This window comes from Amphiprion ocellaris, chromosome 7 (assembly GCF_022539595.1).
Source record: "Amphiprion ocellaris isolate individual 3 ecotype Okinawa chromosome 7, ASM2253959v1, whole genome shotgun sequence".
NCBI lineage: Eukaryota > Metazoa > Chordata > Actinopteri > Pomacentridae > Amphiprion > Amphiprion ocellaris.
In genome coordinates, this window is record NC_072772.1 from 14237683 (window position 1) to 14261513 (window position 23831).

General features: G+C 42.1%; 1 protein-coding gene across 1 annotated transcript in view; it reads right to left on the reverse strand.

Annotated features, from left to right (window-relative positions):
• The window catches only part of clmpb (CXADR like membrane protein b), a 66671-nt gene that overhangs the window by 13296 nt on the left and 29544 nt on the right, over nucleotides 1–23831 (reverse strand). Inside the window, exon 2 of the mRNA XM_023282486.3 lies at nucleotides 5202–5353. Coding sequence (XP_023138254.1) covers nucleotides 5202–5353 — 152 coding nt within the window. The remainder of the gene's footprint in view (nucleotides 1–5201; nucleotides 5354–23831) is intronic.

Genomic DNA, 23831 nt, shown 5'->3' on the forward strand with positions numbered 1-23831 from the left:
CAGTAGTGCCACGATGTTTCTGTTTTAAAGCACTCCACTTATTAATGCATAACTCCTAAATTGTGCAAATCAGTATGGACAATAATTGACTAATTCTCAAATTAGAAATTATTTTGTTTATTTATATAATACTGTTGCCTGTGAATGTTGCTAAATGTCTGTAGCGTGGCTTGCTTAGAATCTTATGCCATAACTCCTGAACACATAATGCTATTGTCAGCAGAATGCTTCCTCTATATATGATGTGTTGATATCAGCGTGTTGCAAAGCTGCTACACTGTTACGACAGTTTACTTATCTGCACAGACTGGAGATGTAAAATGGTCAGTCAATGAATAAAAACTATGCCGATGTGAAAGAAGGTACTATAAAGTATCAGTTACAAGGCTTGGCTAAATCAGCAGCATTGCACTAGTCATTCTTAGAAATAGAGCAAACCTACTGATAGTGATATTGTTTGTCAAATGGGGTGGTCTTGAGGTATTAATGATAAGAATTACTGCTAATGACAGCAGCACTGTTAATATGCATGTGGATAGGTATGCATATGTTTGTATATGTGTGTACCATATGCTTATACACACACATAGAGTCCAGTTCATAAGTGTGGACTAATTCCTACATAGTTAATGCATTTCATTTATTTATTTTTGGATTCAATTCGAAAGTCTATCTTGACTGCTTTATTTCAAATGCATTGTGGTGGTTGCAAAATGATGAAAATTGTGTCACTATCCCAACACATTTGTACCTGAGTGTGCATTCAAACATATGTGTGTATATGTATGTAGATGTTAATCATTTCTATTAAGATGCATATACAGTCTTTTTTCGTCTATATATTGTTTTTTCTTCATGCTTTGCTTATTAGAGAAGTATTTCGTTGGAAATATACAACACAAAAGGCACAATGATAACATGAAGTGTATCCCAGTCACAAACCAGGCTGGTACACAAAAAGATGATTGTGTTACGGTGTGCAAGTGACACAATCTGTTTTTCTTTCCTCTTTTTATTTTTAGCACAAGGTTCATTGATGTTTGCGAAGACGGGCTCTTCAAAGGAAAAAATTAGGTGATTTGAAATTTCACCAAAGACATGTAACATCTGTAAACCTGTACCGGAAAGCTTTCATTTTCTCTCCTCTAGCTTTTACGTCTTTGTTTATTTCTGTCCTCTCCTTGTGTGTCTTTGCCTCTCTCTCTCTCTCTCTCTCTCGCTCTCTCTCTCCGTCCACATACACAAACACAAACAAACACAGCTGTCACAGTGGCCTATTACTCAGGGCAAGTGAGAGCCTGCAGATGGGGACTGCTAAATGCTGGTGCCACAGCGCATCAGTGCCTAAGAAACAGGGGCACCTGCTGTGATCACAGGTGACGACTGGCCATTTACACACACATGCACCCAAACCTACACGCGCAGGCTGGCTTCCGAGCAAACGCCTAATACACCGTGAATTCAAACAGATATACGTTACTGTGCCAAAGCTACAGGCGCAAAGTGACACGACCCTGGCGCCTAAACAAACTAGGGCACATTTAAAAAGTATCTGCCTATGGGCACACTTCTGCTGCCTTCGTGAACTCGGGACATTTATTACTCACAGATATGTGAGCGCAGACTACACAACATGTGTGCGTGTGTATTTACCCTCCTGGTTATGTCTGGGTGTATTCTGCACACATGCTTATGAGACTGATAGAGAGGTAGAGGAGTGTCCTGAGAGTGAGGAATTTTGCAAAATGACCACAGGCTGTTGTATAGTGTATTTTGCAATTAAAATGAGGCGGTGTGTTTACTTAGTATAAATTGAATAAACTGTATGGAGACTGCTAGACACCCCTGCCTTCTCTGGCTTTAATGATAACAAGGAAACAAAACAAAACCTGAACTCTGCCTGCACTGTTTGCATATGGCAACAATTTCAGATTCCCATTTATGTATATTATTTTCATAGAACATATGCTTTGTTAAAATGGAAATTGTTAAAAAAAAAAAACAACATGCTTTGTTTAAACAGAAAATAACAAAACCTGATATATGATTATTACTCTGATAAAGGATTGTTAAGGAATACTGCGACTGTATTGTTGACACTGCAAAATTTTAAATCTGTGTAAAGGAAATGTATTGTTATTTTAATTTAAACACATTAATTTATGATTGCTGACTGTGTTCTGAACTATAGCAATATATATATTATAATATATATAATATTATTATATATATTATATATAATTTTATTTTTTTATATATATATATATATATATATATATAAAAAAAAAAAATTAACTATATATTATATATAATATTATTATAATATTATTTTTCATTGTCTTTGCATTCAGGATTTTTGGGTGGGCCAGAAATCACAGCTTGATGATGCACTGGAGCCAAACTTTGCATATTTATTCCCCCCCCCCCCAGCACTCTAATGTTATAAAAACAAGAAAATGGTTCTATCGCTCTGTTGCTACACCTACTACAGTCTACAGTTTGCTAGCGAGCTATGCAAATGTGTCTTCCCTGGATGCCAGAATCTGAACAGCTTGTTTTCCTTCTTTACATTTCCTAAGAGTGATGAGATGAAAAAGAGGGGGATTAACATCCGCCTCTGCAGTGATTATTTTACACCGGGTAGATTACAAACTTTCATGAGGGACAACTGGGACTCCCTGAAAATCTGCTACTGGCCTTCATCCTCTCATCCCACTGACATCTGGTGCTTTCATAGGCAGTAAATGCCCGCCAATGAGTTAAAGTTGCCTGGTGTACTTGGTTTATTATTGTAGGTAACTTAGTCCACAGCTGCACAGTGATGGAAGTATTGCAAAAATGTAAAAAATGTAAATCAACACTTTTATCTGACATGCCAACAGAGTTCCAGAGCAGAGAATACTGCTTATGATTTTATGATTTTGAAACCTAATTATATATGCTTAGTGGTTTTTAAATGATTCAGATTTGGCTGGGTGGCTAATATCAGTTTTCTGTGGTGTCGTAAATTCAGAACTTATTACTGCTTTACATGGAATCTAAGACATTTAAGTTTTGTTTTTTAAACTGTCAACCAAACTGCTGAACAAAATTGTACGGTTGCTTGAAGAAGAAATACAGAGTATGCACACTGTCACTGGACTATTGATGAATATTTAGCAGATCTGTGCCCAAACTGTCGCTATGGTAACACCAAGAGCTTTGGTTAACTACATTTATGGTTGAAGATCAGCACAGTGAAAAACAGAGGGTGAGTTCTTTAGGATTCATCTCGATTAGATGGATTTGGTGCTTCGTCCCTCGTCCCTCTGTGCCCTTAACACACGTAGCCTGTACATTTGCTAACAGAGGCTAAATGTTGACAAGATGCTCTTTCCTACTCAACACGGCCTTCCAGCAGAACAAAAGAATGATTTATTTATTCAGCTACAGGCACAGTCTCTTTCCTAATCAAATTTTCAGACGTTTGATTTTAATTAATGGTTTCTTCAATGTTATCTTCCCGTTAAATATTCATCGCAATGTGGCAGCCCCCCTCTGAATCATCAAAGCGTAAGACACTTGTTTTGCCTTTCTTTCATTCCTAGTCCCTCTATTTCCCCTCCACACTCTACTAGGCCTTCCTCTCTGACAGTGTTACACTTTTCTGTGCCAACCGACACAAAAGCACATGAACAAACGGCTTTCAAAGAGAAAGGAAATCTCTTCCTTCCAACACAAAGCTAGTGAGATTTCTTGCACTCGCTCTGTTATCATATAGTGCATTCAATTTGGGAGAAGGACTGTAGGGATTCAAAATCAGTGAAACGATACCAAAAGACCATCAGACGCTGTGAGACACAAAACCCAGTTAGGCCATTTGAAGACGTTAGGACAAAGTGGTGTAGCTGATTGAGGCTGGAGGATATAATGAAACTAGAATCAGTCACATCTATTGATTTAATTTCTGTCATTTTGCAAACATAGCAGGACATGTTACATAAATAATCTATTTGGAAATGAAAACCACGAAATTGTGAGCTACTTTTGTCTTACATGGCAGTTAACTTGTGGGTTTACAATTTAAAAGACAGAGTAGCAGATTTGTGAAATCTACAACAAAAAGTATATGAAACTTTAAAATTCACTGTGTTAAAAACAAGTGCATAATAACAAGTATTACAAGAGCAGTTTAGGAAAAACACAGACTTTATTCCATGAACTAACAATTTAGAAACTTGGATCTTTAATGAGTTTGTAGTCTCACACTCTGTCTACACAGAAAGTGGTGAAGCAACATTTGTCAGTTCTTAATAAGCCTGCTTGTGTCTGAAGGAACAAATATGCTTCTATTTTTATCAAGCTAGCTTTCTAAACTGGTGACGTTAACAGCTTGTGTTTTATTCACAAAGTATGGCCAAAAAAACTTGAAAGAAAAACTACAAGTATGTTTCACTGTTCATCAGCCTCCAAGCAAATTTCTAACAGGCAAATGTCACCACTCAGCACCCATCTTGGTAACTCTTCTGGGCAATTATTTTGGGCTAACAGTACCAAGCCTCTATGTAAATAAATTAGCCATTCCTTGCAGTATTCCCGTCAAATGTTACATATACTACCAGAATATGAGACAGTCCTTAGTTTGAAAGTGAAGAAAACTTAATTTCGAGTGTTTTTCATGTCTGGTATCTGGTGTTTATTCCTTGTATGTTTGATAAAGTTAAAAGGGTCCAAGGTTAGAAATATAAAATGAGTTGAGGAACATTCTGCGACACAATTGCTCCTTTGTGAACAGCACTAAAACTTCGGTAACTTTAGGCATTGAGTTAATGTGCAACTGTTATGGCTCCGATTTGGACTCAATCAGCATGACCCAAATGGAGGAAAAATAGAGAAAAGATTTAACGTACATGTGAGAAAAGGAGAGAGAAAGACAGAAGAAAGGAATGAAAAGGAAAAGTATACCTCAAGCACATGTGAGGTTCATATTAGACACATCTGCAGTCAGCGATCTGTTTTCGCACAAATGTTTCCATTGTCATTTTGTTCCAGCAAGGGTCAGTCTCTGTTTGCAAAAACTTTGCAGAGAGTTCTTTCTATCCAAGTCATAACATAACTACAGGAAACTTTTTGTATTTTTGTATGTATAAAGTTCATATGTCAACTGTTTTATGATGGAAAAACTGGTTTGAAACAGGAAGCAAAATGGAATCTACTCTTACCACTCTCTGTTTGGAATTTGGTTTCTGCAGTAGCCACTCGATGTCAAGAGAGCTGGACGATGGGAACTGGTGGTGGCACGGTAAGGTGGCATTGTCCCCAACGACCTTCTTCATCTCCGTCTGGGCACCCACTGACAGCAGGCTGAATAGAACTGAGGGAGAGAGGGAAAACAGAGAGGGAGAGGTAGAGACATGTCAGACAGGGACACTGGCTCGATCGGAGCTTGAGACAAGAGACAGATGCAGAGTATAGGAAGCAAAACCATGCTGATAGAGGAAATTGAGACAGAAGACGAGGAGAGAGATATGACCCAGAATCCCAATCACTATCTGACAGAGGCTGAGATATGTCACACCCGGACACCGAAGGGAGACAGAATGGGGATGCTGTATACAGGGAATAAAGTTTGGCATAGGAGGTCAGGGAGAAGTATTGTGATGACTTTTTGCTTGCACAGTCTTATTCACAGCAGATGTGTTGAGGAGTTGTGTCCCGGTGTACTAAGACTGAAGAGATGCAATTACTGAGTCACTTGCATTGCTAAAATTTTCCAACCTTGCCCTGGCCACTTTCCCATATAGCAACAGATGTCAATGTGGAAACTATTTCAATAGTCAACCACATATCTTTTGCAATATCCATAACCATAGCAAATGGAACATTCAGTCAGAATAACATGCATACTGAAAACTTCCACAGTCTACTTAGTTAAGAGTTGGGGTTGCAGTAAAAAGCAGCAATTATGAATGTGTGTACAAGCGAGTAACTCTGTGTACTGGCCAGACTGTCAGGGCCTGTGTCTCACTGGGAGAGCAGCAAGGCTAATTTATTGGAGGATGCTGGACAGCCCAGAGGGCTTGAGTGGAATTAGCCAGAGGCGTCACGGGGTTTTGCTAGAAGCTGAGACTATGGATTGCGTGGGTGTGTGTGTGATTGTGTGCTCGTATATGAGGGAGGGTGCAGTGGTGAGATATTTGACTCCCTCTACTTGGTAGAAAGACTGTACAATGCTTCAGAGCTCCACTGAGTTCACACACTGAGATGTGACATATATTTTTGGCTCTACCACATTTAACTTAACTACCTGCCTTTAATTTAATTGCTGAATGAACCAATAGCTCGAGGGGACTCTGAGTGCCTAAAATAAAACTTATCTGGCTTGGCAGATGCTCATTTGAAGTGAAATGTGCAGGCTGTGTAAATATTGTCACTCCTTTTCATTATCATGCTACTTAATAGGTTCTCAGAAACTCAATATGCCCTCCTGTTTGCACAGAACAAACAAAAAACATTATGGTGTGGGATACATATCTGAACAAAAACTATGTACATTGACAGGTGTTATGTTTGCGGTGGAGTGATTCAACCCAGAGAAACTGATGCCTGGATGTCTTTATGCTCAGCACACACAATTGCATGCTGTCAAATGTTCCACAGGAGGCCATGTGAAGGCATCAGCACTCACTGGGCGCCTGTCCACTTGTCCACTGGTTCATCCTCATAGGAGCCAACACCCTGGCCCATAAGTGATCTTTGGGCCAAGGAAAATGTCAGCTCTGGGCTGTGAAACCAATGAGTCAGTGCTGATGCAGGACACAGAGGCAAAGACCAGCCTCACAGAAACCACTTCTCCCAAAAGAGCTTCAACCATACAGATGACATCATGTGGTGGATTTCAGCAGTTTTGCAAGTTTTCTTTAAGCTCTGTCACTACTTTGTGACTTCTCTGCCATAAACCCGAGGCGCTCTGGGCTACTCACTGTCAATCAAATTTAAAGTTTCTAATTGGCATTCACCAGTTGGGCATAGACAGGAAGGGAGAGACAGCTCTTTGCAGTTGGCTGACAGCTTCTGCGTCCCTTTGGCAGCCCAAGAACGACAGGGCGAATTGCTAAGGTCCTTCTGGTCCGTTGGCCCACCTGCTTAGTTCAAATCATTAGTCAGCAGAAAAATAAGGGCCACCCCTCCTCACAGTGGAGCTCCTGCACCCAGAAGGTATCCCCGTTTATGACTTTTTAATGCAGCATTTGCAGGGTCATTCATCTTGTGGGCTCCCCACTGATACTGGATTGGATGTCAGAAATAAGAGAGAGAGTGCTTTGCAGCATAAAGAATATTCAAGAGGCTCAGACCGTGTGTGCATGCACAGCTGGTTGGACCTAATGGTGCAAGTTAACGGTGGTATAGGGGTCTGCTGGTAGACCTGTGCATACTGTCTCTCCTCAGCTCCCAAGGCTACACTTGGTAATCGGTGCTCCCACATTCATCGGCAGCCCGGGGCAGAATCCTGCACTGGTGTATCTGGCCTGATAAGGGCTCCCTGCTTCCTTTCTCACCTCTCACCTCATCCTTAACTGCCCACTGCTTATAGGTTCTGTAAATGGAAGAGTTTACCTGAAAGATAGATAGTGCAAGGGTGACCAAAGAAGGAGGGAATTGCGATTGTTTCTGATACCAAGAATTTGACTTTCCACTAGCTGACTTTACATCGACTTTCAAAAAATCACTTCCACTTTATTGGTGTCAAGTGTGTGATTTATTATCTAACAATGAGGCTTTAAGTGCCATAAAATGAATATATTTAACATAAAAAAACTGATGCCAAGTACCTTGTATCTGTGACGGAAAGAACTTTGTGTTTGTTTTTACCAGAAAGAGTTGGCCGACAAGTCAGTAGTTTATTTTTTTTATTTGGTTGGTATACAGTCACTGCTCCCCACTTTGCCGATTATTTATGGTCTTGCAGAGGGGCTTTTGTGCTGTGGAATGGATGACACAGTGCTCCCAAAATAAGCTTGCCTTGATGTGAGTTTGAGCTCGCATTTGGATTGGCCTCATTCACCGTGTGCACAGCTGGGATGGTTGGACTGCAAGACCCCATCATTTGTGTCAACATCCACTATGAGACACAGCAGAATACATCTCTGTGGCAGCTTTGCACACACAGTATGAAAATTGTGTCTGGATTTAGCTTGGGTTTATGACCTTGGCTTTTCAGTTTGCAGTAAGGTGACCCAGAAACAATAAAAACTATGAGGCATAGTAGCATCTGCCTTAATAACATTCCTGGTCACAGTAGTGTGTATGCATTCATGTGTCTTTATGAGATTCCACAAGGACAAGGGAAAGGCCATCTAAATAAACATAGCCATCTTGAGGGAGAGATAAATGTGGAGAGGACTTGTGATATGGTAGCTGGTGCCATATCCCAGGCCTTATCCTCCATCCCCCTTTCTCTTCCATTGTGTCTTCTTTTCTCAGTTCTGTTTGGCTCAGCTTCATGCCTCCATTTGTGGCTAGGTTCAGTCTTTACCCACAGAAAGAAAGGAAAGAAGCATATCATAATTAACAAAAGAAAGCGGGAGCTAACAGCTGAGATTCAGAAAGAGGGAGTGTGAGCGGGAGAAAGATAGACACATTTGACAAAGAGAGAGAGAGAGGCTGGGGTGAAATATGGAGGAACCAATTTCTATGAAAAGGCCCTAGGGGGAGTTGTGCTCCAGTAAATCCGCCTTACAGAGCCCTGCAATCTCATTATAGTGTAGCCAGTGAGACGGACAGACAGACAAACAAGACAGGCCCGGATCATTCGCACTGCCCAAAGTCAAGCCCCATATCCCCTCAGTCAGCACATCGGCCTGACTGGGGCCTCTGCCATGTCCACAGCTTATGACCTCTGGTCCTCAAACGCAGGAGATCACGAAGTGGGAGAGAAGCGAAAGGACGGAGCAAAATGGGCTGAGGGAGGGGTGGAGGAATGGTGCATTGCCTTATTTCTGAGCATTTATGGTAAGTCACCTGTGAGGAGGAAGGATTATACAATTACAAAGGTGGTTTTAGATACAGGTTCATAGATGCTCGAGAGAAAAAATAAGATTGCCACTGTTTTATTTCATCTGACAACTTCCCGCTGTGTGCATCCGTGCTGCTTTTCCCGTATAGAATACATCTACATTTTATGTCGATGCAGAACCACTGGCATGTATGATGTAGGCTTCATGCTCTATCACAAAGACACATCCACTGCTGCCTATCCACATAGCAGAGATGCAAGAGACTATCTTCTGCTGGCAGTAAATCAGTGCCTCAGTGCACAAACCTATGATTTGGAATACAGCTTTGTGAGACATACAGACTCAAGTTACGTTTGAGTGACATTTACAGCCTGACTGCAGCAGGCAAAAGTAACAATAATCTCCCTACCCTGCCAATCGGTGCCAGGACTGTTTATCTTCTGTCAATTACAGGCTTATCAAGAAGCGGATTTGAATACACGAGCAGGAGAAGGAGGAAAGTTTGGGCTGTGTTCTCCATAGGACTTGATGCATTTAATGTAACGAGCAAAATCTCACATGGCAAATACAATCCATCCATTCTTACTGCTGACATAGAGCTCGTTTTTTTTTTTTTTAGCTGACAAACAAGCTGAGAAGAGCACAGGACAGGAGGCAACAGCGAAACAGTCACAGCTCAGCGTGTTGTTTTAAAGGCTTTGTTGTTTTCCACCCACAGCCTTCTTGTGTGACCTGAACTGGCTACTCAAATGCCAAACATACAGTAGGCTACGTAATATACCAACAGATTCACAGGTAGGTCACATCTTGCCCTATTCCCCTTTCCCAATACCTTTGAGGATTGAGGCATGCCACAAAAAATCCCTCACGTTTCATCAGACAAGCGGCCGCCTTTTGTTGTTAGAATTAAAATCAGCAGCTCCAGAAAACAACCCCCTTGCACGTTCTGTGAGAGACTCCTTTATTCATATAGTCACAGCTCGCCTTTTTTAATTACAGCTTCTTAAGGGGTAAGTCTCTTTAAATGTACCAAGTTATCATGCCCCATTAAAACACATGTTTTGCATATGGCACACTACACTAGTCTCCTTGTAGTTTCAAGGTCCAACTCATGAATATATTGCTCCTGTGAAAATCAAAGAGGCCATTTTTTTTTCCTTGACTGGAGGCTGGCTCTTTGAAGGGATAAAATCCCATAATCCTTCTTCCCTCACACCCGGCGACCAATGCTACCTTCTGCTGACATGAAGCTTTTGTCAGTAGCACTTACAATAAGGTACATTGAGTCATTAAGAAGAAATGTGTAAGGAGCAAATAAGAGCTAGCTGCTAATTAGTAACCGCTTATGCAGTTCTTAATTTACTCTGTGTCTTATCTCTTCAATATTAGTGATTATTTTTGCTCCACCATTTTTACTAGAAAAGTATAAAATAAGTAACTTAATGATTACTTTACTGTTACTTGCAGCTTTCCACACCTCAAGCAAAACCTCCATTACACGCTCCCCAGGTATTTAATTAAGGTATGATGCTCTACTTTTCTACTTTAATAATATAGTTATCATGAAGCAGACAGACAGACCAGTAAAGCCGACACATGATACTCTAAAGGTCCATGCATGTATAACATAATACTTATTGGTTCTGCTCTACTTAGCATCAGGGTCTTCCATCATTTGTGACACCGTGAGGGTAACGGCCGCTAAATAAATGAGCCAACTGAAGCTTGTGAGGGAAAACTTCTAAGTGAGGGCCATCCTGTTCATCTTTGATGAGTAGCTTCTAAGAAATCTGGCTGGAGCAGTAAAGGGTGGTTTGGAAGAGGAAAAGAAGGAGAGGAATCATTTCCACAATAATCCCTTGAACCTGGAGGGGGATAGCGAATGGGAAAAGAGAAGGAGGACCAATGGGAAAAGAAAAATGAGATGAATACTACTGAGGTCTGAATAATGTAAGGCCCTGTGGTAAATGCTCACCTTGTGCTGCTCTTATTGCCTTCATTAGCATCCCTTTCATGGCCTTGTCATTGCTGTCATGTCGAGCGATTGCAACGCCATCCCGCTGACAGATCCCCAAAATAGATCCAAAATTAGTTTCACGACAAGCACTTTTAATTCCCCCAAAGTATTCTGCATTTTCCCTCAGCAAAATAAGGAAGTAGGGAGGAGATGGGGAAAAAAAGCTAATTACACCATTCCCCAAGGGACCGAGCGAGTCAGTGAAACCTGCTTACAGTGCTATACACATCTTATCAACGCTGCATCTGGTGGCATCACCCACACCCATGGGTGTAGCTGTCCAGGATGCTCCATAAATCTTCTACTTTTAGCCTGAAACTGTTCAAAGAGCACACGTTGCTCATAAAGGGTTACACTCTGGTCTGAAGTGTGAGGTCTCTGATTCATTTTCACCTCCACATCCTGCATGAGACATGCTGCTCGTCTGCTTAATTTACTGTGCTTGCACATTTCTGGATTGGTAAAGACAAACACGTGCAAAAACTGTATATTAAAAGTGAGAGAGAACACTGAAACACTACACATTATTGTAAGCAGTCTGACTTTTTTTGTGAAAAGAAAACACAGCGGACACGTGACCTAGTGGAAAGAGTGACACGCAAACAAACTTCAGTCTTTTGCACAAAAACAGCATTGATTGTGATTGGCTGAAAGTTTTTTTTGGTCTTTAAAAAAATTAAATCAATTCATCATTTTGGAAAGGATGGTCCCCATTTAAAATGTTAATTACAGCAATGCATCTTACAGACTTCAGCCTGACTTGCAGAATAATCTCCAGAAGCTTGTGTGGCGCTAAACCTTTCACAGTGTTGCATTCAGCTTCAAAGAACACCACTCAAGACATTTTTCCTCTTTAATGTACTCAGACTGAACAAGGTCCAAATGTCAAATGGTCTGTTTTGCACCAGATAACACCCCTCAGTTAAATGGGGCTTGGACAGTGACCTCTCTAGGCAACAACGGTTCCTCCCAACATCTGGCGAAGCCTAAACAAACCAGCGTGTGCGGATATTTGCTTTGTTCCTCTGCATGGGCGTCTCCATATCTGAGGCTGTAGAACAGCATGCAGCAAAGATGAGAGGGAGTTAACGTCTTGAAGAAACTTATCACCAAGGTGACTGAAGCTACGTGTGAGTACATGGTATGTGTAAAGGGCACATCTTCCCTGCAGCACATGCACACAGTCTTGAATAAACCTGCTGTTCCCTGCTGAGAAAACACATTTTAATGGAGGGAAGAGGAATCCTATTACATATGAGAACATTCAGGAAAAATGTTTCATTCTGAAGTGAAACACTTTTTTTCTTGCTGTTTCCAAGGACATTTTGCTGAAACTCATTTTCACTAGCATGTGTCTAAGACCGAAGAGAAACCAATTGCTTGGTTTCAAAGTGGTAAGTCAGCAATTTAGGATATCAAAGGAAAACAACTCCAAATCCACTGAGATAAATGATATTTGCTTTGACAGAAATCAGATTTGGTTTCCTCTCACAAACAATACTTTGTTTCAATTCCTGCGCAGAACTTTTTTCTTATTTCTCTGATATTCAACAAACTTTTGTCCCTGGCGCTTCTTGTTTCTTGATCTGGCCTGTATTGAGTTATTTTAGGTATTCTCGTTGGATAGAGTTCCAGAACAGGAGAGGAAATTATTCAGGACAGAGATCTCCAGTGTAGGTAAGGACATTACAGTATAGACAACTCAGTGAAAGGAGATTCTTGACCCTGCATTTCTGACAGATGGTGCAGGGAGAAACAAGATGAGCTGTATTCATTAAAACACTGTAGAAGACAGATTTGCCTGCTGCTGATCAACTTAAAGCTTTCCTGTTGGGCTTTGGTATGGTATGATATCATATCAGCTAAACACTGCTGGAGTTTGGACAGATGGGCTTGCTCTGAAATAAACAGCCATAAAGCCCAGAGTGCACATATAAACAACCTTTTTCTCCTACAGCTTTCCCTGGCACATCACCGTGTGCGCAGCTCTCTGTTCGTAAAATGTTCCTCAATTTCCCCAGTTATTTATGTGGTCTAATCTCAATTTGTGGCTGGCAAGCATGTGAATGAACTCCTCTCACATTGTTGGAGTGACTGGACATGGGCACTGACCTCAGCGGATCAATACTTAATAAGCTTTTGTGCTGCCAAGTCCATTTTGCTGCAATCTGCAATTTTTTATGTCCATTAGGTTGAAAATAGAGCTGACTAGGTGTATGGCCACAGGAAGTGGAATGTATCGTGGTCGCCCATATGATGGATGCTCCACAATAGTGTGAGACCGATGAAAACTTCAAATAGTATCTACCACATGCACTATAAAGTACTACACCCCTGGCTTTTATTAAATGCAATTCAATATCCCAGTGGTGTTTCAAAGAAGCATTTAACAACTTGTGGGAAGACAATAAAAGCCACAGTGGGCTATATGGTTAAGTTTGCTGGCACGTGACGAATGAGGAGAATGGGAAGACAACAAACCCTGATGGCAGCGCTATATTTGGAGCAGCACTAAACTTTAGCTCTGCTAGTACAGCTTTGTAAGATAGTTCCAGTCTGGATATAAGCGCTACATTTTCTGAGCTCAGTCAGAGTGGGAGTGTGGACACTTCCCTTATTCTTGTCCTCCTCTTCCTCGCCTCTCTGCACACGCAGATTTAATTCCATTATTTAGGTCACTGCGATTGTTTGTCACTGTCTAAAGCCTAAGTTCACCTGGGGTTCGATGCCGAAGCTTCTCTCAGCAACGACACTAATTTACTTCGCTGGATCCACGAGAGAATAGGAACTGAATGCAGCAGAGCAGCTCCCATGTTGTACATTTCATCGACTAATTGAAAACAGACGGGACGCTAACTCCCTCTCTCCATCCGCCCAGCACTAGTGCGCTGCGTCACTGACATATTACTGCTGTCGCCACTCCTATGGTATGCATCTGACGCATCATTTTACCTGATCGGTTAAGCGGAAAATAACAAAGCACGGGACGCCATTTGCATAAATGACAGGATGATATTGTTACAGCCACTAATGCTGTAGCTGCTTGCTGCAAAGGACAAAGAGGTAACCTATCCATCCAAGCCCTGGACTAGGAAGGACATGTCGATGGCTGCCATTTCCCCAGAGGTGAGCAGATGCCACGTCTGTTTTGGCAGCTGTATGCTGAAAGGTGTTGACTGGTGGGGTAGTTGACAGAGCCAGAATGGTGGCTGTATGATGGCCAGGGAGGTCAACAGGGGCTGCAAGGCTTCCAGGAAAGGCCTCACTTAGGCTCATTTAGGAGAGCTAATGGACCAACTCACCATCTGTCCTTATGATTAGCTAAGTCCATTCATGCAGGACACTAACCTTATTCACTTGCTGCAACCACACACACTCAAACATAAAAAACACCTACAATGTATTGCTATGTAATGGAACAAACACATAGAGCAAATATCCACAGTATGTTATGTGCATTCGGGCTGTAACTAATTAAAAGCAGTTTATGGCATACGGCATGCATGGGGAATGCATTTACTTTGACTTTGAAAAATATAGCAAGACACATAACCAAGAAAAGAGGGAGGGATGGTTAAATCTACTCTTGTGTCCACTCTGGAAGAGCATCCCTGTACAAAAGCAATAGACTTCTGCAGTTTTTATCAAGTAAACAAAGTTTGTGTCTATCTGTCTGCACGTTGTAGGCTCCTCACAGCGAAACACAAACACACACATACACACTCCTCCAAACAAATATGCCTGCCCTTTGTGCTGCTCAGCACCACTTCTTTCCACCCCCTATGTCTAGAAAAGGAATGCCCACGCGGCCACATCCGAGGGCGGAGAGAAGATTGAAACCAGATGAATGGAGCTTGGGTACAGCATGCTCGCCAGGGCCATATTTCACTCCCCAAAGCCTGATTAAAACGAGGTGCGGCACTAGCTGGGCCAAGGCAGCTTATTCTGGCTCGGAGAAGGACGTTTGCTTGCAGCGACACCCTTGGCTTAGGAGGAAACGGGGCGAAGGTCACAGCTAAAGTCTGTGGAAATGGCTCACATTATCCCAATAGAGGTTTCCTTGACAAAGCACAGCCATATCCTAAATTTACGCAGATGAAATAAATCCACAGTCTAATGCATTTGACTGAATTTGATTTTGCTTTAAAACGTTGAGGAATTGTGCATTTTGAAGGGTACTGTGGCTGTTAAAGGGGGTGTTTAAAGTAGGCCAATGGCGTGTGCTAACTGACGTGCCAAAGGAAATGAGGACAAACTGCAAGAATTGTGCAGCAATGATCATTCAGAATTTATTGTGATAAGAATTAGAAGAAACAAATTCAGCCGGGGTGTTATGTTGACTCACTTTATTTCTGTTAGTATGATTCCAAAACATGGATCCATGCTGGAAATAAGGAAACATTAACATGACTTTTTCAGACTGTAAAATAGTGTTTCAGTGCAGAGAAACCTTGTAGATGCTTGACTGAATCATCCTCCTTTAAGAATATGTGTTGGGAGTCCCGTTGAGAATCATTTAGCACATAAAGATCTTTGCAGGAACAATGCACTTTTAAGAATGTAGCGTGCATGTTCACAATAAATCCTGACTACTTACAAGATATGACTGCATTTTTCAAGATCTCTGAGGCATAATGTTCATGTTTGTGTCCACAGACATTACAGTCAGTGTTGAGCAATGTTGCAAACTTTGGACAAGAATTCACTTGGAAAGAGCACAGAAAAAAAGGAGAAAAAAAGCGCAGCTAAACATGCCACGTGTTGTTTCCCCCTGCCTTTACCAGTTAGCTTGCTCACCCAGCGAGTGTGCCTTTACACTCATGGAGGTCATGTTATTGTATGCATGTGTTCGTCTGAGTGTGTGCAGTGGGAAACGGAGTCATTTGCATTCTTTCTGAGTAAACATGTAGAGCAAGACAGCAACAGAGTACAACAGGGGAGGGAGTCTGGATGCTGTAGGTGTGTGTCTGTTTTTGTGTGCGGACCTCAACACATGTGTGAGTGTGACTGACTGATTAGCGGCCCATTTTCATCGACTGTCTGCAGTCGCCTCTCCTGAGATAGCGAAGCAGAGTGGGAGAATTTCGTACTATTTTCCAGCGCTGGCTGCTTTTGCTTTCCTTCCCATGCAGCTGGTCGGCCACACTCGCGACTCAATGCCAAACACACTCCCCTCTATCCCCTTGACATTTTAGCTATGTTACTGCTGAGAGAGTTGTGGCTCGCCTGCCTGCCTGCCGCCTGCCTGTGCACATGAGTAAATAAAGCCCAGCTCATTTCATCTGGCCATAATGTTTAATCTACATTTGCTTGGTCAACGAGAGGTTAATCTCATTACCTCGTGCTAAATGGCATGCTCGGGCATCCTCTGACAAGACGAAGGCTAGACACAAGTTAATTAAAAGAGCAATTAAAAGAAGACAGTAAGTCCCACTGAACGGTGGTGATATGTTAGTTCCCCTGACACCAGCGAGGTTGAATAACACAATTCCACTGTAGTCCGTCACTAATAACAAACCATTTTTCATTACTAACATCGGAGGCTAGTAATAATGGAACAACAGAAAAACGTACCTTGAGATAAGCTTGTTTTGTGGTTGAACACGTGCTTCAAACTAACCTTTAGCGCTGGTTGTGGTTTACCTACTGCGAGTCGGCTAATGAAAAGCACGCCTCGCCACAGCAATACACGCACACCTATTAAAAAAGTTAATCAACTCCAACAGGTTGTTAAAAACCTGCCATGCAATTAGCTGAGACTTGGCTTGGAGAGAGCTTAAATGCCTCCCAGCAATAAGGGTACCACATGTTGCTGCGTATTTGCATCTGCCCGAGAAAATAAAAAGAAAAGAAAAATAAAGGAAAATGTAAAGAAATGCTGGTGTCAGACTTAGTTTAAATCACGAGCTGAGACAAAAACAAAAGGAATGAACCAATATATTCTCATAAAGTAATTTCCATAATCTGTTCTTCACTGACAGATGCTTTCTTCATTTCATAAACTGAATTATGGAATATTTGTTGAGATGCACAACAATGGAAGCTGGATGCCAAAAAAAGTCAGCCTCTGTCTGAAATCCACTGGAAAATACTCAACCTCCATCTCTTTGTACTGGTAAAGAGATATTTATAATATACTATGACTTCATTACCACAAAGCTCTCCTAGTGATGTTAGAGACAACCATTCATTCATGCATTAGCAAAGATTTACGTCATCCCCAAATATGTAATCTTGAGTTTACAAGAATGCTCCCTCCACAGCATCTCCATAAAGGTCCATTAAATACTTCTCAGCATTGGGTGTCCTGTTAGCATATAGGAAAGCGAGGGAGCCGGGGAAATTGTCTGCTAGCTGCCTGCCCTGTGGGTACTACTACCGGCTGCCGCCTCCCTCCAGATGAATCATAAACAAGTCCCTTGGCCTCCGTGACTTAATCCCCTGTGACATCGCCACAGGGAGATGGAGAAAGAGGGAGCGGAAAGAAAGGAAAACATGCCCTGTGCTCAACTTTCAAGTGAATTAAACATTAGGATGAATGTGTATGAGGTGTATCTGAGGATATGTCATTGAGTTGAGGTAGTAATTTAACAGATGATAGAATCTGGATGTAGATGTGGATATTTTGGGAGTGAGGGTAGGGACGAGCAGAGGAGGAGGGGGGTGGGGCGGTGATGGGACTATATTTAATTTTTGCTTCGTCGAAGTAGCAGTCACTGCATCTTAGGCTCTACCTTCAAGCCCCCTCCTCTTTTCGCCATGTGTGTATTATGCAAATTCATGTCCCACAGTCCTTTCATTTAAATTTGGCCACACAGCTTAAGCTCGGGTAGTCTACAGAGTGTGGCAGCTAAAGCTATAATCAACATCATGCTCCTTTTAGGCATGAGAAAGCATACCCAGGAGGGAGAAATAAATGGATTTATTTTAGGAACCAGAATGTAGAATCTTAGTTAGGGCCAGACATGCTAAGTGCTTTGTCCCTTATGCATCAGCCCCTGGGCAGTATTTCTTTCCGTATTAAAAAAAGAACAAGGTACAGGAGAAAAACGATGTAGACAGTGTGCTCTAACAGAGGTGGGAGCAGCCCAGCCTGGTGGTATATTTTTCCTCTAAAAGTTTGGGGATATGATTCTCACTTTGCCGCTGCACTCTGCAGGTTGTGCTGATGTAAGGAGCTTTTGTCTTGAGATTAATGAAAGACGTTTGGCTCTTTGGCATTTTGGATCCCACACAAAGGTTAAAAACAGCCTCTGACCAGTGAAAGGTTTATGCGGCGCGCCACTGAGAGTGTTCTCTTCACTCAGGGAAGCAATTCTTCCATCCTACACATTTTCACTGACGCAACAAATAAATAAAAAAGTGGATCTCAGCTGTATTTCAAGCAGTACTCTCGAACTAGATTTGCTTGTGTCTCGTTTGTGCTGACAAATTAGATTTCGGTCTGCAGGATTTTTTTGTTTATTTTTTTTCTGTCAGGCGTATGTGTCCATGTGTTGCATATACCAGCATGGCTACGACGAGCTGGTTAACGCGCACTATGTGTGACTCAGAGAACCAGGTGGAAACTACAGGTCCCATCTGTCTGTCTGCTCAGCATCAGGTGACAGACAAACAATATGATGTGTTCTTTAGCCGCTGACATTTTTGTTGCAGCAGGTTTTAATGCATCTGAAGAGCTTTGGGGTAATTGTTGAGCTAAGCACTTATCCATATCTATTGTGGTGGAACAGCTCAAATTTTACAGCAGGTTGTTCCTGAGATAAATTGTGAGAATCTATCTTGGCGCGCAGCAGGTGTGGACATCAAATTTCCCTTGAAAATGTTCAAAATTTGCATAGAACCTTCATGCATGGTTAAATAAAAAATGAAAAGAGCAAATCCAACTGGCTAAGTGTTTAAGATCTTGTTAAAAGAAAAAAATACAGAAAAAAGACTGTCCCCACTGTGTGCGATTCTCTGCTCCAGAGGAAATGCGCCACTGGTCACACAGCATCCCATCATCTGTGCTGTGAGTTACACTGTAAAATCCATTCCCCATCCCTGTGCATCTGCTCTCACACGGGAAATAGAGGAGCCTTGCAGCCTACAGGGAGAGGTTACCACCACCACCAACAACTTCACAGCCCCTTCCCCCATCGTCTTCTACTTCTGTCTTGTCTCTTGGCCTTTCTGTACATCTGACCTCATAAAGAACACACACACACACACACACACACACACACACACACACACACACACACACACACACACACACACACACACACACACACACGCACAGTTATTGCCATAAAAGCACAGTTTTTGCCCCTGCATGGCGCCTGCTCAGTCGAGAGGACATAATGCCTAAGCCATGCATGGCTGCAACAATGCCAGTACGATGATGATGTTCTCCCTTGAGTCCACAAGAGGAAACTGTTCTGACATATCGGCTTCATTTCTATGCGAGACATGCTGGCAAGGTACATCCCTAATTAGTAATTCTATCAGATGAGGTATGAGGGTTTTTATAAACTCAGGACTGCTAGAGCCTTGTTCAAAGGTATAAACACAATGTCCGAAAGAAGAAGAAGAACCCAAGTAGCTGGAGTCCAGTCTACAGAGTAGCAGCGACTGGTAGCACTTAACAGATCTCAGCTCAAACAAAGAGACACGTTAAATGGCTTTTGGTGTTGTACACGATACGGAAATTTAATTAGGATCCTGATCCAATATATTTGTTCCACAAGGAACAAGTTTTCTTAAAGCTTGGAGACTGATCTATCTGATTGTATTTATTCTCAAGATATATTGAGGAAACTCCTGAACTGCATTGGAAAACAGTTCAGAATTCAATTATCTGAAAGAAAGTGCAATTTTAAGACCAATCATGAGACAAAATGACTTGGTAAAAATTGCTTTCTGCCGTGTAGATCCATTTGCAGCAGACATGTGTTTATTTATCCCAATGTAGCCAATCAGGAACATTTTATCTCCCCTTATCCTTGGTGGATTAGGTTCTAATCTGTTTGCTGAGGGGAAAAAGACAGAGAGGGAGTGAAAAAGGCTTTTCTCTCTCATCTTCCCCATATTAATATTTCTATTAGTGGTGCTTTCCAGTGATGTGATGTGACACTTGTGGCTCTGCATGAGAAGCCGGGCTAATAGGGGGTTAGAGGAGGAGGTCAGTCGGAGAGACAGAGGATTTTTTCCACCTGAGATCTGTCAACACTGCTAGTCTGCACGCATGCATTTGTGTGTATACATGTGCACTGTACGTTGCGTGTATCTGCATAGCCATACGGTTTGTGCATATAAGCACATTTGTGTGAGATCTGCAGGACTTGTTAATGCAGATGTTCATTTGGTGTGAGGGTCGGGCTGCACTGTATGCTGATTAAGGCTCACTGTGCACGAGTGATGGGAAGGAAGACTGCTCCTGTAAGGTTTAATGAGCAGAAGAGTTTAGCCTGGGGCGAGGTCTTTAGGAGCTAACACACATGTCCTCTTCCCTTCCTATATACTCGAGACAGAGAATGCATACCTAATTGCACATTCGTTAAAGCAACACACACAAAAGTGGTGCATACACTCACATACACACTGCTGGATTGTGCATACCTGGCAGTTCATAAACACACGAGTGCTTGCGCACTAGTGTGAGCGAGTAGTGCTGCCCTAAGCAATGTGCTACTGACTCCACGGTTCGACCTTCAAGCCCCGATGTCCTTCATCCCTGAGATGTCCTTTATTACAGCCTTGCTTCTATCCCGCACTAACGCAGGGGAGGAGGGGTGGGAATAACATCTGCATGAGAGTGAGCTATAACATGAAAATGGATGGGGGGGACTCCCCTTCTTTCTTAGCAGATCTATTCTGAATAACTAATGTATTCTTGTCACTACAGTAACAATGTGCAATTCCCTTTACTCATACGCAGCGTGCATATCTTTAAGTAACTTAGCCACATGCAGGTCTGCAATCTGTATGCATGCAGTGTTAAACACATGCACCACAAATGCATCTAACATGTTAACGTACCCAGTAATAAAGGTGATTTAGATTCTGATCACGGCTTGAGGGAGGCCACGTCCCTCCCCATCAATCCCCAAGCTCCCCTGTACAGTATGTGTAGGTCATCTCAACAGCTAAAAGCCCAGAGAAAAATGCCTAATGACATTTGAAAGGTTCCCATCGGCGATTTCCATCCACTGTACTACATTTCTCGCCGAAGAACGCGGTAGATTAAAGATGGACAGTGAATGCGGGCTGTCTGGCTGCTCGAGCATTGCTGTAATGTCACTAGTTTTTAGCAGGAATTAGCTTTAATGTCACTCTGTCTCCCACACCTGAATGTCACTGGCTTTTAATTGGCCTGCTTGTGAAATGGCAGTGTTACTTGTGTCTGGGAGCTATGCATGGATATAAAGTGTCTATGGTTTCATTGTATTCTAACTAAGTCCAGTTTTGGGATGGAGCTATGGTACAGTGCACCAGGCCCTGTGCCAAATAGTTAAAGTGTCGGAACATGTGCCACTGCAAATGGGCCGATCGCCATTGTAAATGGACTGCTCTACTGCTGCATGGTTTCATTACTGCCAGGAATTCTACATGATGTAGTGTAAGGGAAAGTGCACAGAAGGCAAAAGTTTAATTTTCAGTGCCAGAAAAGTTCTACACAAGTTTTATGACAAGCGCAAGTGGTGCAATACAAACAATAACGTATAGGGCAAAATAGATTATATTGTACATTATGCACTTCATTGCACTGGTAATGTCAACCCTGTCTCCCAAAAAATTACGTTCCTATACAACTAAACTGCATTCTCAATTATGTTCTGAAAGAACTATATTTCCTCTCGGTCTGCAACAGTAAGCAATTTCCCACTGCAGAAGCTTGCAGGCCATTTTAGGGTGACTTTTGTGCATTTCAAGAACCACCCTTATAGCACCTCTTTCAGGGCTCCTTTTGAGTAGAAAAAAGCCCTATCTACTACAGGATAGGCCCTGAAAATGCTGCTATGCAGGTGCCAATGGTGACTGGTTAAACTTGTTGAAGATTCTATTGCTTTAACTTGGCTAAGACAACAAGAGCCACTTTTTCTGTCACCTTGATTGAGTAGAAGTCTTCTCCTCTCTAACATTGCCATCAACAACGGTAAATTGGCCATATAGTCAAACATAACAAACACACTGTGTTTACATCACAGCTGGCACTGTTGGATCCAACACTGCAAACAAACAGAATAGCTGAGAGGGCTGAGTACAAGCAGTTCCAGTAAATGTCGCCTAGTATGACGTAGTATGAAAATGTTTCCACTTTCAGAGAGCCAAAAAGTCCCCGTTAGAATGACGCAGGAGTGGTGGTGGTATTAGTAAGACACAAAACTCTCACCCAGGAGAGTGGGATGCATGCAACGAAAGGAACACATTTTTTTACACTTTTTTGCTTTTTTGGTTAGGTTCAGGCATTTAAACTTGGTAAGGTTTTGGAAAATATCGTGGTTTCTGTTCACATGCACCCTTTCACAGCATATTTGAAGCCTCTCCCTTTTCTGGTTTTCCAGGGTGATGAGCCACTGTGCACATGTACTTCTGATGCAACACAAACAAATCAGGGAGAAAATATGTTTTCCTTCAAACATAATTGAGAAGGCAGTTTAGTGGCATATGACTGTGTTTTTGGGGACACTGAGTTGGTAATATTGTCAAGATAAAAAATATCTGCCTGTAGAAGCAAATGCAGTACTCTGGGATTTACCCTGAGAGTAAAATATTCAGAGGTCAGAGGTCAAACCAGTCACAGCTGCTCTAAAGTCCATGGCCGATGGGCTCCTGGGACACATGGAGGCTAATCAGACACACACACTCACTCTCTCGCTGTCTCTCTGTCTCACACACACACACATAGGCATCCGCGACTTTACATTACAAAATCACTTAATGAGACTCTCAGCATCCAGTATCACATCACAACATCACCTCTCAAGCCATATTCTTTGCCAACCCTGTTCTCCTATTTAACTGAAGTGACACTGATGTGTGTGTGTGATGGGTGACTGCTTGTGCCAGACTAGTGGCCTAACAATACCCTTTTGACGACAGCATTGCTTTAAGCACACTACGGCAAAGTGAGTTCCGACAGTGTTCACACATCATGATTCGAGCTAGTATTTCACTTTACTAGATTTTTTTATAGTAGAAAAGGATCTGGTCAGTGTGTTTTTAGAGGAATTCTGAAACCAAACTGCCAATTTTTCACATGGCGTCAACACTAAAATCCCTGTTTTGGTTCTGCATTTCAGTTCACGACAAGGTTGCAGTGTGCTCTATGATCCTCAGCTGGCCTTGAATGCAAAACTATGCATACGCTTTGTGCCCCTCTAGCTGACTGGAAAACTCATGACAAGCAATAGCTCTGTCGCTGATAAGTGCCTAATGATCCCTCTGGCTCAGGCAAACAGTGAAGTTTCCAAACCTCGTCTGTATTTCACCAGTCACCCCAAGGAAAGTGCAGTTCCACTGTCAGTGGTTAGAGTTTTGAAATGCAATAGGAATCTGTGAAAAGAGCCAAATGGGAATGTGTGGTGCAAATGTTACTGGAATGAGGAGGGGGAAGAAAAAGTTTCGTATGAGGTTTCCATTTTCAGGACGCAAAATGAGTTGTTTTTGTATACAGAACCAAGTGTCTCGAAGGAAGCACTTAGAATCAGATAAACATGTGAACAAGATGGATGAACGCATGAAGGAAAACATAAACAGAACATATTGTGAGAAATAAAGCTGTTGCTGTGGTGTTTGTGTCTCTGTCATTGTGTGTGTGGCTGTGTGTGTATGTT